This window comes from Pantherophis guttatus, chromosome 7 (assembly GCF_059756535.1).
Source record: "Pantherophis guttatus breed Tessera chromosome 7, ASM5975653v1, whole genome shotgun sequence".
NCBI classification, from domain to species: domain Eukaryota; kingdom Metazoa; phylum Chordata; class Lepidosauria; order Squamata; family Colubridae; genus Pantherophis; species Pantherophis guttatus.
This window is the reverse complement of record NC_142069.1, coordinates 52,436,419-52,453,455: the sequence shown is the minus strand read 5'-3', so window position 1 is coordinate 52,453,455 and position 17,037 is coordinate 52,436,419. Positions and strand designations below refer to the sequence as shown.

The window sequence follows — 17,037 nt, the reverse complement described above, 5'->3', positions numbered from 1 at the left end:
GTAAAGGTTCCCCCACACATGCGTGGTAGTCATTGCCGGCTCTAGGGGCAGTGCTCATCTCCGTTTCTAAGCCAAAGGATGTTTACTATTTTTAATTTTAATTAAATATTTTAATGTTTACATAAAAATATTTACTCCTCTACAATTAAATTAGATAGGAAAAGCAGGCAGAATATGCTTTCCAAGCTTTTTGGGTTGGAACCTTTTTACCAATGGTAGTCACAGGAAATGTTTGCATATAAATGCTTCTGTGCAAATGTACTTATTTGTGTGTTTCTGCTCTTCCCTGGTGTGACATATTCGTGTGTTGTGTTCATCTTTGCAAATACAAAGTAGGGAGAAATGAGGAATTTAGAAGGGAAGAGCTGGTAGGTACATTGAGCCACTGCATAACTACCTCTCATAGGAATATCTGGGGAATCCCCCCCACCCCATTTAGTTATTCTCTGAAACTCCCAAATTAGATTCATCCCATTTTCAAATTTGATCTTTCATTTGCTACCATGCTCATTGGTTCCAATTTGATTCAGGTTTTGGAGAGTCATTCTACTGACAGACACATTTCTTTCTAATGTTTTTTTGGGTTGGAAAGAATTAAAAATACTTTAATTAAAATACATTTTTAAAGAATTGGTAATTTACAATTGAATAAATAGGTATCACACACTTCCATCTAAAAAAAAAAGTGCTGACATCAATAATCTGCAAGTAAATTTTAATTGATTTTAATCAATTGATTTTGAAAATTGAAATCAATTTTAATTGATTTTTCCATTAAAATGTCCCACCCCTGCCTAATCTGATTGGGAAAGAGAGTCAATCATGTGCTACTTATAATTAAAGACTGAAACATCTTTCTTACTAAAGAATGGCCTGCTCCACAATTTCTTTATATCTTTAGTTTCTTTGGAAGTTTCTCAAGACAATGTTGACTTAGATAATAATTCTATTAGTAAGCCTGATGGCCTGATAGTTTTTTTACTAGTTTCTAATAAGTTATTCATCAGAGATAAAGCTGTTCATCTTATTAGGGCAATGTAGTCCATATAAAGAATACTAAACAAATTACTAAGAGTATTACTATAAAGCCCATCTCTTGCATCATTTCATTATTGTAATTGTTCAGCAAGCAGGTATCCCAAGACTCAGGCACACTATAGTTCAGTGTTTCTCAAACTTGGCAACTTTGAGATGTATGGACTTCAACTTCCAGAATTTTGAAAGCTTGCTGGAGCTGAAGTCTAGATAGCATAAAATTGCCAAAGTTAAAAAACGCTGCCTTTGTTGCTGGAAACTCATTTCCCATCTCTTATGCTATGCTATGTGAAAATAAGGCTACAGACCCTCAACTATTAGCATCCAAAATATATTAAGAGCAGAGTTCTGTGTTCAACCAAGGACTTGGATCTAATTCCCTCCTCATCCTCATACAGCAATATGGACAGCTGCATTTGAAAGTCTTTCTTACTACCTGAATTCTTTTATACAGTTATGACACAATACAATTATAGCCGAGATTTTTAGGATCCCTTTATGTTGTCTGAAAAAAATTGAAGATATTTTAAATTTTCTATTGAAATGAATAGCATTTAAAGAGTGTTTAATAATGACAGAAATTGGTCCTGTGCTTCATTACAACTCCCAGAAGTACTTGACTGCATTTGAAGTCCAATATCTGGAATATAGTTAGTGAAGTCTATGTTTCTGAAATCTCCTAGCACTGAAAGGTAAGCCCTGAAAAAGAGAGAATATACCCAACTTTTACCAAATTTTTGGATAATTAAAGTTTTAAGTTTTTAGATCTTGTTGACATCACTCCAAAGCTATAGAATGCCCTACCCCACTGAACGTTGGCCCTCTCATTCCCAAACTTCAAAAAAAAGTACCGTATTTTCTGGTGTATAAGATGACTGGGCGTATAAGACGACCCCCCGAATTTTCCTGTTAAAATATAGGGTTTGGGCTATACTCGCCGTATAAGACTACCCCTCTTCCAACGCACAACAAATAAAAATTAAAAAAACATCAACTGGCTCACCCACAATGTAAAAGCAGCTGTGCTAGACCCAAAATGGCTCCTGAAACAAGCAGGAAACTCACACAGCCACAAAAAGCCCCCCCCCCAAAAAAACAACTTTCACACTTTACACACACACAACACAACACAACACAACTGGCTCATCCACAATGTAAAAGCAGCTGTGCTAGACCCAAAATGGCCCCTGAAACAAGCAGGAACCTCACACAGCCACAAAAAGCCCAAAAATCCAACTTTCACACTTTACACACACAAAATTCCACATACAGCTTTGTGAGATTTTGTGTGTTTGTGTAGTTAGAGTGAAACACTACAGAAACATACTAAATCTCAGAAAGCTGCACAAATATTATTTTATTTTATTTTATTTTTATTTTTATATGAAAGCTAAATTTAAAACTTCCTAAGCTTTAAATGGCTAGGTCTAAAAATGAACAACTAAAAAAACCCCCAATTAACTATTTTTTTTTAAAGAACCCAAAGGGGAAAAAAACTTACCCAATAGAACAGGGGTCTCCAACCTTGGCAACTTTAAGACTTGTAGACTTCAACTCCCAAAATTCCTCAGCCAGCTTTGTTTTGCTGGCTGAGGAATTCTGGGAGTTGAAGTCCACAACTCCCTGCCGGCTTGATTGCAGGCAGGGAGTTGCTTGCTGATGGAATGGATTCAGGCAAGCGAAGCAAGGCAAGCAGCTAAGGCAGTGGTTCTCAACCTTCCTAATGCCGCGACCCTTTAATACAGTTCCTCATGTTGTGGTGACCCCCAACGATAAAGTTATTCCTAAAACCATCAAAAATATGTGTCTTCCGATGGTCTTAGGCCAGGGGTCCCCAACCTTTTGGACCTCAGGGACCACCAACTTCATAATTTTAAATTTCGCGGACCACTAATACGAATCCAGTGCGCCGCTTGCTGAAGCACCTGGACTCCCAGTACAGGATGGGGTCCTTCAGGCACTCTCCCTCCTCTCTGTCTCTCTCTCTCTGTCTCCCACTCTTTCTCTCTCATTCTCTCTTTCTCTCTCTCTCATTTTCGCTTTCTCTTTCTCTCTCCCTCTCTTTCTTTCTCTCCCACTCTTTCTCATACTCTCTTTCTCTCTCCCCCTTTCCCCCACTCTCTCATTCTCTTTCTCTCTCCCTCCCTCTTCCTCATTCTTTCTTTCCCCCACTCTTTCTCTCTCCCCCTCTCTCATTCTTTCTCCCTCCTCTTTCTCATTCTCTTTCTCTCCCACTTTCTCTCTCATTCTTTCTCCCCCCTTTCTCCCACTCTTTCTCTCTCCCCCTTTCTCTCTCGCCCCACTCTCATTCTTTCTCTCTGTCCCCCTTTCTCTCCCCCCCACTCTTTCTCTCTCCCCCTCTTTCTCTCTCTCTCCCCACTCTTTCTCTCTCATTCTCTCTCTGATTCTTTGATTCTCTTTGATTCTGTCTCTTTCTCTGTCTCTCATTCTCTCTCTCTCTCTCACTCTCTCTCTCTGATTCTGTCTCTTTCTCTCTTTCTCTTTCATTCTGTCTTTCTCTCTCTTTCATTCTTTGTCTCTTTCTCTCTGTGTCTCATTCTGATTCTCTCTCTCTCATTCTCTCTTTCATTCTTTGTCTCTTTCACTCTCTCTGTCTCACTCTGATTCTCTCTCTTTCTCTCTCATTCTCTCTCATCTCATGGGCCAGCCAGTGTCTTGGGGCTGAGAGGAAGTCAAGCATCTCCCTGAGAGACTGAGGGCCGGAAGAAGTGTGGGAGCGAAGCACTACTTGAACTTGTGCAGCATGAGCATTCGCCTTGGTATATTTGCGCCAGCCGATGGCCAAGGCAGCCCTCATCTCTCTGCTGAAAGTGCAGCATCAGGATTCTGCCTTGGTATATTTGTGGCGCAAGGCAGCCTTTGTTTCCTGCTGCTTGGGACTCAGAGCGGTAAATGGTGACTGGTTCGGGGAGCAGCTGGATTTTGCTCTCCATTGCGGACGCCAGATCAGCCCCCTGCAAGATCTCATCTTTCGAGGAACGCTCCCTGAACTGGCACTGGAAACTTTGGTCGGGCTCCTCAAGAGACAAGAGCTTGCAGGGGGCCAATCTGGCATCCACAATGGAGAGCAAAATCCGACTGCTCCCCGGACCAGTCACCATTTACCGCTCCGAGTCCCAAGCATCAGGAGATGAGGGCTGCCTTGCGCCACTGGCTGGCACAAATATACCAAGGCGGAATCCTGATGCCGCTCTTACAGCGGAGAGAAGAAGCCGGATTTTGCTCTCCATTGCAGACACCAGATCGCCCCCCTGCAAGCTCTCCTCTCTCAAGGAGCCCAACCAAAGTTTCCAGCCCCGCTTCAGGGAGCACTCCTCGAGAGACGAGAGCTTGCAGGGGGCCAATCTGGCATCTGGATTAGAGAGCAAAATCCAGCTGCTCTCCGGATCAGACGCCATTTACCACTCTGAGTCCCAGGCAGCAGGAGAGGAGGGCTGCCTTGCACCACTGGCTGGCACAAATATACCAAGGCGGAATGCTGTTGCCGTACAAATGAAAGTAGTGCTTCACTCCCACAGCTTCCAGCCATCGCAAACGCCGCTTCTTCCCGCTTCTGCCGCCCCCTCACCCACCGCCACAACAGCACCATTCATTCCAGATGGCGAGGGCTGCGCTCATTTTTCTGTATTGCATCACCTGCAAAAATGCAAAAATACAAAAATTTCTCCGCGGACCACCAAAGGACCACCGGTTGGTGACCACTGTCTTAGGCGACCCCTGTGAAAGGGTTGTTTGACCCCCAACCACTGAGCTAAGGTAAGCAAGCTGGAGGAGGAAAAGTTTTTCTCTTCTCCATGGCTCTGGAGATCCTAGCTGAGTTGCCTGATTAGCAGATCGTCAGAGCTTGGATCGCCAGAGCCATTTAAGGCTCGTCAGAGCCTTTCGGGCTGGTCTGCCTGGTTACAGGAGAATGACACCTGGTGTATAAGACAACCCCTGACTTTTGAGAAGATTTTCATGTGTTAAAAAGTCGTCTTATATGCCAGAAAATACGGTATCTAAACTTTTTTTAAAAAAATGGTCTTTGAAATCCAAAGCCCAGCTGATAATCTTTATTTATATAGATTTATTGTCATCGGGCTCCTTTATTGGGGATGACCTATGTACTTTTTTTTTTTTTTTTGCAGTTTAGACATTCTTCAAATAAGTAAGTTCAGGTGTCTTGCATAAAAATGTAAACTTTTGGTCAATTTAATTCTAGCTAAAAATATTACACTATCGTAAATATGGTTGATGCAAACGTGTATTATAAAACATTGTGTAATCATCTTTAGTATATGATGATTCAAATTCAAGCTGCAATTCCATATTTGATTTCAAATAGTTCTGATATAAATTATCAAGAGACACATAAATCATTGCAGTATAAATCTGACAATACCATCCACAAAATTGAGATTGAATAGAGAAACACATATTCATACAATAAACACATTCATATTAAATGTTATTTCTTAAAAGTTGAAATCTGAATATGGCCAAATTTAAAATAGCCGATTTGCTATGTCTCCTCTGAAAAGAACTTTATCATTTTGTATCTGATATTTTCAAAATGCTTGATGTGTATAAATACCAATTTAGCTGACCTCAGAAGAATCAGAGGTCAAGGTGATTTAATGAAGAAACTAATTTAAAAATTTTCTTGCATTATTGACTCTGAGCTTTATTTGTAACCCTAGAAAAATTAATTTCTTGCAAAACACCATTAATTATCCCCAAATGCCAATATGAATGTCTGCCACCACATAACTACATCTGGCAACAATGAAGACAAATTAACAAGGAGAGTCAGAAAACCTGGCAATTGGATAAACAAAAGCATGAAAAATCCATTCTGTACAGTGAGACCACCAGTATTTGGAGATAGATTAACTTCCTGTCTCCAAAGCTAAATTAAAGAGGGAATTATACTGCAATATGGATACCAGGTTCCTTGATAGAGAAAAGAAAACCTGGCTTCTTTGACATTGCTAGATGGGACGGTACAAATGGGGGAACTTTTCTTCCGCATCTGAAATACGTGGTTTATATAGTTCTGTGTAAACAGCTGCTTTCAATTTTGCTTCGAAAAGATCTTGACAACTATATAAATTTGCACTTCCAAAGTGAATGGGTTGGGTGGGGGAGGCAGTCCTGTAATATTAGCCCATAGGGCCATACATGGGTCTCAAGCACATTGCTGACATGAGGATTTACAGTTTTCAAGAGCCTAGACTATTGCATCAATGGAAAAGATGCGACTGCTTTAATCTATCCTTAATTACCCCAAAGTACTACGTTTTGATTTCTAACCAGAGAGACAAGCCTTAATCCTTGTTTTCTTGAGGGGAGAAGGTGAAGGAAGGGAGAGAAAGGGAAAACAGGATACAGTTCTAGTTTAAGTTAGCGTGGAAGACAATGCACTTTCCACTTTAATTTTGAAATAAATTTGTGAGAACTGAGTAATTTCTGAGTTAAAAACTAAATCATTTTATATTAATCTAAATTTGTTCAATTAATGCAAAATAAATTAAAAATACATAAGCTCAGCCTTTTGAAGAAATACTTCATGATGAAGTTTATGACACAGTATGATGAACTCAGAACACCTGAAAGCAATATCTAAAATTTTAATCTCTGTAGTGAGAATTGTTCTTAATGAAATTTATCAAAATAACAAAATTTCAGCTTCGTTTTTCTTTTAAAAAATTAATAAGAAAATCAACTTTTTAAATCCTGATATCAGGCTTTCAAATAAATGGCTGGACCAAAATATTATAGCTTCCTAGTACTTTGTAAATCAACTATTATTATGAACAGAATAGTCATCACTAATAAAGAGAAAAAAAGTCAATCTGGTATTGAAATGCTGTGCTTTTTCTTTAGCACAAACAGGATTAGATTATGCTACAGAAAACTCAGCAGTACCATAATAACTTAAAATATCAACATCATTATAACCATGGATTTGGAAGGTACAAGATCAGTGAAACTATGGTTTCTTTCATGTCTCCTCTTGTTTACCAAAGCAGTGTAGTAGGATAGTGGCATTAAAACTACAAACTTCACCAGCCATTGTGTTTCATCAGTCATGTCCTAAAAGATGATCCAACCACACTCTAATCACCATTTGAAGTTTTAATTCAAATGGCTCTGTGTGTCATGTTTTTTTTAAAAAAATACAAATACCCACCCACAATTTCTGCAAAATGCAGTAGCGATCTTTCCAGCAATTGTCCTTTCCAGAGAGATCTATTCTCCCTCAGAGCACACATTTAATTCTTAAGAGTGCATGACTTTCCTAACATCAGATGCTGTCTTATATTTGATAACACACCATTTCCATCTATACAGCCCAATTCATACATATGTCTTCACAGATATGAAGGCAACTGAAATAAATGAGTATCTTAGGATAAGGATGCATAGGAATATGGACCAATCCAGAAGTCTTATTTTACTGGTTACAACAATCTAGGGGTATCAGGTGGTCAGTCCAATATCTCAAATGGATATTTTCCTCATACCTCTTGTCAATGATCAAACTTACAAAGACAGCACTGGGTTGTACTGAATGCAATATTTAAGTGGCTTGTGAAAAACAAGAGTGCATTATTCCTAAAGATAGGCAGATTCAGGGCCAAAACAAAGCTAAATGTGACCAGGATTTTCATCTATTAAAAGATAACCTAGAAATGCAATTTGAATTTCTGGAATGGATGCATTATAATTTGGGATTCAGTTTCATACTGATCATACATATTAACTAGAACTGGAATGTCTACGGGGTATAGGAAGTTTACAAGTGCATTTTTGCATATATCCAAAACATCTTTTCTGACATGGGCAATGTTATGCACCATAGCGCAGTTGAAACTAGCAAAGAAGATGCAGCTTCTTCATTCCCTTGAATATGATCTTGCTTTTATGTGCTTGTTACCAGTGCTATTTAATGCAGAAATCAACAAAACATAATAAACATTGTCAGATATTAATCTGTTAACCATTCATAATTTTGAACAGTTTCTTAAATCACACAAAAGTATATGAATTGGTATTAGTTTAAAACACCCATTTAAATAAAGTGAAGTCTGTCTCAGTAACAAATGCATAGTTCTTATTCACACCATTAATTTACAAAAAATACATTTTGGTTAAACAAAACTATACACATAAAAAATGTAAGGAATGTATAATCTTCCTGATATAATACATTTTGCAAATAAAGCTGCATCTGTATAAAAATCATAAATCTCTTTTAAAATACAACCAGAAGTTTCTTTTTAAATAATGTCCACTTTGAGGTAGTATAGTTCTTTGGTTCATGAGCTGATTTTGGGTTGGCACTGATGGCAAACTATGTATCTAAGTCAAAAGATTGAAAAGTAGGAGTCCTAGAGTTTTCAACTGATTGCCCACAAATAAAATTGGTAATGTCTACTTCAGGAAACGTCCTACCCATTTTATTACTACCTTCAGACGCCGAGTCAAAATCCAATGATTCATTAGAATAATGTTGGGAGGCTTTTGGCTGCAAAACTGAGGACTGCTTATAGCTTGGCAAAGAATCAAGCTGTGGCTTCCATATAGATTTTCCAAATGTTCCTAAAGAGATAGAGAAAACATTTATTAGCAATTATGGACAAGCAAAATAAATGTTCCACAAAATAGCCAACAATCAAGTCTCTGTTAATATCATAAATTTAATAATTACACTTTTTCTAATTACTCAATTATTCTGGTTCAGACCTGTGTTCACATATTTGGGAGAAACAAAGCAAGATATTGATTTCCTATTCATCTTTCAAGATTTGGTGTCTTGTGAGAGTTAAGGAGAGATCTAGGTTCACATTTTTATGCAGTTATGAAGTTTAGTAGATAGCCTTTGAAACGTGACAGGCTCATTGTAAGGCTCACTGAATGAGCATTCTCTCTCAACTTATCAGAGGGATAATACTGGAAGATAGTAAGACTAAATACTGTCTAAGTTCTTTCAAGAAAGAGCAAATAACATAGATGCTTGATGAATGAGACCTTTACTTCATATGTGTAGGTTTTTTCAGTTAACAACTGAAAAATATAGGAAAATGGGACTTTTTCAATGAATAAAGTAGTTAAGTCCTCATTTTTCAACTTTACTGCCTTATAACTTTATTGCTTGCATTCAAATGTAGTAAGGCATAGTTTCCAGCTATCCCAATATGGAAACATGCTGAAAATATCTTAGTGGCATAGGCCACTAAATGGTCAGCCCTTTTTTAGCAGAAAGGCAAACTCAATGTTTATTAACACATCCTAAAAAAATCTCTAAAGAAAATTGTTTAATGGGTATGGAGGAGAACAGTTTTTCAAAAAGCAATTCTACTTGTGGTCAAATGTGGTTTGCTCCCCATTATATGTATTTAGGATTTCTGGGTTAGAAAACCATTAAAACATACCCATGAAAGTGGTGCTTGGTGTAACAGAAGACAGTTCTTGATTTCTCTTAAATCCACACGTGTCTACATTTAGATGTGAACTTCTTATTCCATTCTCCTCACTTGGGGGATAAATAGAAGGAATCAACTTATTACTTGGCATGTGTATTCTGGAGATAGTGAGGTTTCGGTCAAAAGGATCTTCAGGTGAGTGGATATATGGGTAGCAGTCTTTTTTCTTTAAGCAGCTTGAATCATAAAGGTCCATGCATGCTATTCTTTGCTCTGAATTGCTGCCTTAAAAAACCAACAGGAAAAAAATTTACAATTTTACTGAAGACTGTTAAAATTAAAAAAAGATGGAAATAATTAAAACATATATATAATATAAATTACCTGTATGGTATGTTTCAAACATTTCTGGGCTACATAAATTTTCTTTTAAGTGCAGGCTTCCTGAAGTTCCCAGGTAATGGCATAAGAATGGATCCGTTACAGCTTCCAAGTCATTTTCACTACAGCTATCTGTATGACAACATCCTTTGAAAGGGAAATGACATATATCAGTCTCCTTTGATTTCAGATTTTTTTTCAAACCAAAACATCTTTCTACAGGTATTCCTCAAGTTATGAACATTCATTTAGCGAATGTTCAAAGTTACGACATCCCTGCCAAAAGTACTTACAACTGGGTCCCAATGTTATGTATGTTGCCTCACCACAGCGATCAGCCTTTCCAACTTCTCGTGAAAAAAAAAGTAAGTTCTCACGAAGTTGGACAGGCTGATTTTCCTTTTTGTTATATCACCACAAACTTGCCTCATGGAATTGCTTGGTCTCTCCTACTCTGCATTGGAGAAAGCGACAACTTCGGAGGAGCACTGAACCTGCCTGGATTTCACAAATCTTTGGAGGATTCTTCTATGGTATCCTCCGCATTTGTTCCTAGTGGTTGGTGGGATGTGGAGGAAAGGCCCAAACAGCCTGGGACCCCAAGGGATGGGAAGAGGAGTATGGGATCTCTCAGTGGGTGGGGGGTGGCCTTTGGTGTCTGGACGTAGTGGTCTTGTCCCTGCACTAGGCCTCCCATGATCTTTCCCACTCCTGAGGTACCACATGCGTTCTTAACGACCCATGCATTTGATTAACGAATGCATTGGAGAGAGGAGGGATGGGGCTCATTCATTTAATGAGTTAAATTAACAATTAACAAATCCTCATACGTAATTGGCAGGTTCCATTACATTTGTAACTCAAGAATTACCTGTATAGAGAAGCCTAACCAAATACAAAGCAGCTTGAGTATAATGAGTTACAGCTTCATTCAACAGTCACAATCTTAGTAGCTTCCAAATTTTTAGTACTACACACTCTCCATTCATTTATATTTGCTGACCACAAATTAAACATTTATTGATGGATATCAAATTGATTCTGCTGGGAAAAATCATTAAATTCATGCAAACTATCCTCACTATCCCAGGCAGCTCTTCAAAATAATCTGAGAAAATTCTATTATGAGGGAAAAATACTGGAAAACATCGTTATGCAAAAGAGTGTTTTATGTGACAAAAATCTAAAGTTATATTATGCTGAAATTCTGGCTCAAAATATAAACCAGATTGGAGGCACTGCCTGGAACATAGCTGAAATATTCTTTCTCCAGATGTGTGCATGTATAGAGGGGGGAACCTCTCCCTTTTTTACAGGAATTTTACTCATGGATAGACAAACTATCCACATGAAATATAGGCTCTTTCTCTTCCGTGATGTGCTTCATAAGATCATCACTGAGAATACCGGTTTAAGTTTCGGGTTAGGTTAAATCTTTAGAGAATAGCTTGGAACATAAGCTCTTTTCTTCTTTCCCAACTGTGAAAAAATCAGAACTTTTCTGTCAACAGTAAGGCCTTAGCTAGTATTGCAGATGAAAATACCGGGCAGAAATCAGTTTTTTTAGCATTATGGTGTCAACTCAAGAAGCTTTCCTGATCTGCTCCCGAGTTGCCATAGGCAAGGTATGAAAAGTAGACTAGGAAGACCCCCTGGGTTATTGCAACAGGTGGCAGACCCAATGAGACCATGGGAGGAAATCACAATGGACTTTACAGTTGAGCTACCAAAAAACGGGGAGGGGTGGAACACAGTGATTTGGACTGTGATTGACCTATTCTCTAAGCAGCACACTTCATACCCTGCAGTGGACTACCCTCAGCCCACCAGCTAGCCAAAGTCTTCCTGAAGCACATCTACCGTCTGCATGGAGTACTGCGCAGAATCATTTCGGACAGAGGAGTCCGATTCACGGCTAAATTCTGGAGGGAGTTCTTGCAGTCCATTGGGTCGTCCCAGGGCCTTAGCTCGGCTTTTCATCCGAGTACCAATGCAGGGCGGAGAGGCTTAACACCAGGTAGAACCTGAGGTGCTATGTGAACTACCAATAGTCCAATTGGCGGACCTTCTGCCATTTGCAGAGGTTGCTTACAATAATGCTGTTCACAGTAGCATTGGACTAACCCCTTTCAAGGCAGTAGCGGTATGGACTTTGTCCCAATGCCAGAATACCCAAGGAAACCCTCTTTCTCAGTCAGTTTGATTGACTGGCTGTCAACCAGTCAATCAACCAAAAGCAGCATGGGAAAATGTCAAGAAAGCGCTAGCTAAAGCAGTGCAGACCTATAAGCAACAGGCAGACAAACACCAAGCCCCACAACACCCGTTCCAAGTGGGGGAGAAGGTCTACCTATCCACAAAATACTTAAGGCTAAAGCTTCCCAGCAAGAAGCTGGGACCTAAGTTTTATTTTTTATTTTAATTTTATTTTATTTTGAATTTGTATACCGCCCTTCTCCCTGCGAACTCAGGGCGGTGAACAGCCAAGTAAAAACATCAAGTACAAATATTAAAATACAGTTAAAATATATATATATAAATTTGGCCCCATTAATTAAAAACAATAAACAAAACACTTAAAAACACTTAAAAAATTAGGCCAGCCCGGCTTGCTGGAAAAGGAAGGTTTTAAGGGCACGGCGGAAGGCACTGAGGTCTTGGACTCTCCTTATCTCTGGAGGCAATTGATTCCAGAGGGTAGGTGCCCCCACAGAGAAGGCCCTCCCCCTGGGGGTCACCAGCCTGCACTGTTTGGCTGATGGCACCCCGAGGAGGCCCTCTCTGTGGGAGCGCACGGGTCGATGGGAGGTCGTCGGTGGCAGCAGGCGGTCTCGAAGATAGCTAGGCCCTATGCCATGGAGCACTTTAAAGGTGATAACCAACACCTTGAAGCGCACCCGGAAGACCACTGGGAGCCAGTGCAGCTCGCGCAGGAGCGGTGTTACATGGGAGCGCCATGCTGCTCCCGTCACTACCCACGCTGCTGTGTTCTGGACCAGTTGGAGCCTCCGGGTGCTCCTCAAGGGGAGCCCCATGTAGAGTTCATGGGGCCATACCGCATAGTAAAGATGATCAGCCCGGTCATGGTGCTACTGAAGCTGCCCCGACTGCTGGGGAGAATACACCCAGTATTCCACAGCAGCCTCTTAAAACATGTGGTCAGATCAACCCTGAGACCACTACCCTGTGAGCCCCCAGATCCAGTGGTCATCGGGGCCAAACCCATTACAAGGTGCAACACATTTTTGACTCTAGGTGGCACAGGGGCAACTCCAAGTGGAGGGGGCTACCCTCTATCAGAGGCATCTTGGGTAAAGAGCAGAAACATCCAAGCTGACTGCTTCATAGCCAGAGTCCATGAAAAACCCCAACCAAACCTAGGGGGGGATCACATCCTTAAATGATACACCTGTATTCAAATAATTTTTGCTTTGCACAGGTTGCCTTCAGGAAGCTGAATGTCAACTCACGAAGCTTTCCTGACCTGCTCCCGAGTAGCTGTAGGCAAGGAGATGGGAATTGCACCTTGCAGCTGCACCAAGGAATTCACACCTCAGTCAAAACAAGACACAGCCTAGCTGGCCGAAGTCAAGGCCATCTCCACGAAGACCCGCAATGGCTGGGGGGAGTGACTTCTACAACCCATGAAATTGTTTCGTTGGGGAATGTGACTGATGACACACTGGGGGGAGGGGGAAACAGGGTCAGAGGCAAGGCGCAAATTGGGTGAAGCCAAAGATGGCTTCACACAGGTCGTGCCGACACGGTGCTCCTAATAAATAACTGGATTTTTTTTGCTAAATGGCTTGAGACTCTTAATTTTATTAGGGCATTGGTTGGAACCCTGACATATGGATTTTTGTTTAAAAACAGGTCTAGGTGAAAACTAAAAATGAAATAACATGCAGAGTAATAAGAATGTTCAAGTCATTTCCTAGAAGTGTTCTTCAGCTGGAAAAAACATACATATCAAGAAGAACAGCACTACTGTAAAACTAGAAACATGTGGATATATAATATTAGGACATCTTTGGGCTAATAATAGTCAGAAGACAATCCTTCATCAAAACAATTGATGAGAAATTTAGAAATAGTAAAATAAAATTATTGTTCTCCAATTTATTTGGTTAAAGAACAAGAGTTCTTTAACCGGGATCTTAAGCTGCAATTCTGCAGCACATTACATTGGAATGAAGCCCAGAATTACATTCTGCAGCACATTACATTGGAATGAATCCCTACATGGATTGCATACAGCTGTTAAATCCTTACCGTTGCTTTGTCTCTGTTGAAAGAAATATCCACCCATGGGGGATGTCTGTACAAAATGATGCTGGCTTCCATTCTCTGATGACCCATATCCATCTTGTCTTTCAGCTAAAGTTCCTTGGGATGACAGATAGCTTGGAATATCTGCAGGTAAGTTTGTCTCATCTGTGATAAACAATGTACATGCACAAAACTATCAGTGGCTGAATTCTTTGAAGTATTTTGCATGAGCTACAGAAGGATGAGTTTCAAAAATTATTTAGGTTTCAGAATTTGAGTCAAAACACAAATATTTTTGCAAGGAAAACTTCAGAAGGGTAACCTCAAACATCTTTAAGAGTCTGTTCCAAGTTCTAGTTTACTCACCCGTGTTTGTGACACTGCAATCTTCATTTCTCCTTCTCGTGTGGTATATGATGACCACCCACACAAGGGATGTGCCAACCACACAGCACACCACAGCTATGATCACTACTCCCACAGTAGCCCATCCATCATCGAGAGACAGGGCAGCATTTTGAGGAGAATCACAGGTAGGAGTAGGAATCACACTCAGGCGAATGTTGCCTCTCTCGGTTCCAAGTGTGTTAGACATTTCACATGTGTATTTCCCAGCATCTTCAAAGTCTGTGTCCACAATAATAAGCAACTGATTTCCCGCAGCAAAGAAATGCTTTTCTGTCACTGCTAAAGTGCCATCATCTTTGGTCCAATTCAGCCGAGGAGATGGGCTGCCCCCAGCAATACACTGCAAGACTGCTGTTTCACCTTTCATCACAGTTCGATCCAGCAAGGGCCTCAAAAAGGAGGGTGTTTCTAAAAATGGATAAAAAGTCAGTAAACGCATAAAAGTTCTCAGGGTAGAATCTTAATCATAGATTGCACAATTATGTGCAAATGTACTGAAAATAATAGATCCAAGTCTAATATGTGTATTAAGCTGTATTTATTGCTGTCAAAAATAAAATGGTGAGCTATCAAATTACCAGGGTTCAGCTTAGAGGGACACGATATTCTTACCTAATATTGTTAATGTCGCATTTGCAGAAATACTGCCTGCAATATTCTGAGCTGTGCAGCTGTAAAGACCTGTATCCTCAATTTTGACATCCACAATAAAAAACACATCATCCTCAGGCATCACATGCATGCGTCTCTTGCGTGCTGCAGGGAAGTCAGTACCACCATCTTTCTGCCAAGCAATCTGGGGCATGGGATGACCAACAGCAGCACACTCTAGCCGTGCTGTTGCCCCTGCACGGATTGTAAGATCCATGGGCATCTTGGTAAACAATGGAAGTACTATAAGAAAGAACACATCTATGTATCAGGAATGGTTCCAATGAAGATTTGTCATTAATTATTTCATGGGGAGGTCACCACTGATTCCTGCTTCCCAAAAGAATAGAATAAAAGGTCTTGTTTTCTCAGGCCATTTTTCTGTATTTTGCTTTTGTATTTGTGGCTTTGAGTCAGTCTTGACTCCTGGTAGTTGCCTCAACAAGTACACACAACTTTCTTGGCAATGTTTTTGGAAGTGGTTTGCCCTTGCCTTTTTGCTAGGGCTGAGTGAGCATGACTGGCCCAAAGTCATCTAGCTGGCTTCATGCCTAAGGTAGGACTGAAACTAGCAGTTTCTGGTTTTTAGCCTAGTGTCTTAGGTACGACACTGGAACTTAGCTTTATAAATTTGCTGACAATTTATTGATTTACTTATTGATTTTTTAATGATTTATTTATTTAATATTTATTGTGAACTTTTTAGAGAAGACTGATGCTGGAAGATAAATAAACAACAAAAACAAACTAATATAGGTTTATAGTCTTAAAAATGAAAACAGACAAACAAATATATATCTGATAGCATCCCTAGGGAGACATTTTACTGACAGGATGTCACCTCTGAGAATCTTCTTGTTGCCACCTGTTTTTTCTTCAATTCATAGGATTCCTTGAGAAGACCCACCCATAATAGGTCAAGCAGATATAACGATCAGAATGTTTTTACATAACTGCATTCTCAGTTATAAAAAACCTCATTTATTTCTGTCATGAGAGCAGAAGCAGAAGAGCTCATAAAGAAATAGAGTTCTAAACCTTGGTCCTCATTATCAATTGAGCAACTATATTCTAAATAGTTATTTCCAGATAGCCTTGAAATATAGTTTAGAGTTAATAAATTCCATAGGTTTCCACATGTTGTTGAGTACCTTACAGAAACTCCAGCTAGAATAGCCAGCATTAGGAATGTTGGGAGCTATAATATGAGGAGCTCTAGTTATTTTACCTACAAGTTACAGCAATCTAAATGGAGGCTTGTAGGTACAAATAACTGCAAAAAACTCATTTATTTTCTCATGTATCCACACAACCAGCTAATATCTGCTCAATATCTATTAAATATGCTAAGCAAAACCTTTCAGAAGGAATGCTGTATCATACATTTTAATTTTAATATGTAAGTATATTTTAAATGCTTACTGTTCACTGTAAGTTTAGCCTTGACAGAATACGATGAGCCAAAGTGATTGGATATAACACACTGGTATTTTCCTTCATTACTGAATTCAACATTGCGCAGTCTAAGGATGGTGGTGTACTCCATCACTTCACCACCTTGTGCCCTAAGGTGGGCATAATTCTCCATTTCAGCATCACCTATTAATTCATTATCCTTTTTCCATGCGAAAGTCATCGGAGAATCACTGCTGCTGGCTGCTGAACATATAAAACTTAAATTGGAGCCTTTGATTGCTGATTGAGTTTCAGGTTGGACAGTTATCTGTGGCTTTGGAAAATCATCTATTAAAAAAGAGTCCCCCCCCAAAAAAAGAGTAGCATTGAATAAGATCACACAATTTCTTGTCCATCAGAAAAAGTGAGAGATCAGACTTGAAAACTTATTAGTTCTGATACAGTCAAT

General features: G+C 39.6%; 1 protein-coding gene across 16 annotated transcripts in view; it reads right to left on the bottom strand.

Annotated features, from left to right (window-relative positions):
• LRIG3 (leucine rich repeats and immunoglobulin like domains 3) overlaps nucleotides 1-17,037 on the bottom strand; it is a 219,267-nt gene that overhangs the window by 115,118 nt on the left and 87,112 nt on the right. For 7 of the 16 annotated variants that reach the window (XM_060694691.2, XM_060694690.2, XM_060694694.2 and 4 more), the window contains 7 exons: nucleotides 16,596-16,916; nucleotides 15,135-15,416; nucleotides 14,481-14,930; nucleotides 14,118-14,279; nucleotides 9,849-9,992; nucleotides 9,474-9,749; nucleotides 8,509-8,640 (listed from right to left, as the gene is read on the bottom strand). In XM_060694691.2, coding sequence (XP_060550674.1) covers nucleotides 8,509-8,640; nucleotides 9,474-9,749; nucleotides 9,849-9,992; nucleotides 14,118-14,279; nucleotides 14,481-14,930; nucleotides 15,135-15,416; nucleotides 16,596-16,916 — 1,767 coding nt within the window. Of the gene's footprint in view, nucleotides 1-698; nucleotides 1,735-5,231; nucleotides 8,641-9,473; nucleotides 9,750-9,848; nucleotides 9,993-14,117; nucleotides 14,280-14,480; nucleotides 14,931-15,134; nucleotides 15,417-16,595; nucleotides 16,917-17,037 lie in introns of those variants that run through there. The other 9 variants (XM_060694692.2, XM_087873205.1, XM_087873206.1 and 6 more) reach the window with 4 other exon arrangements.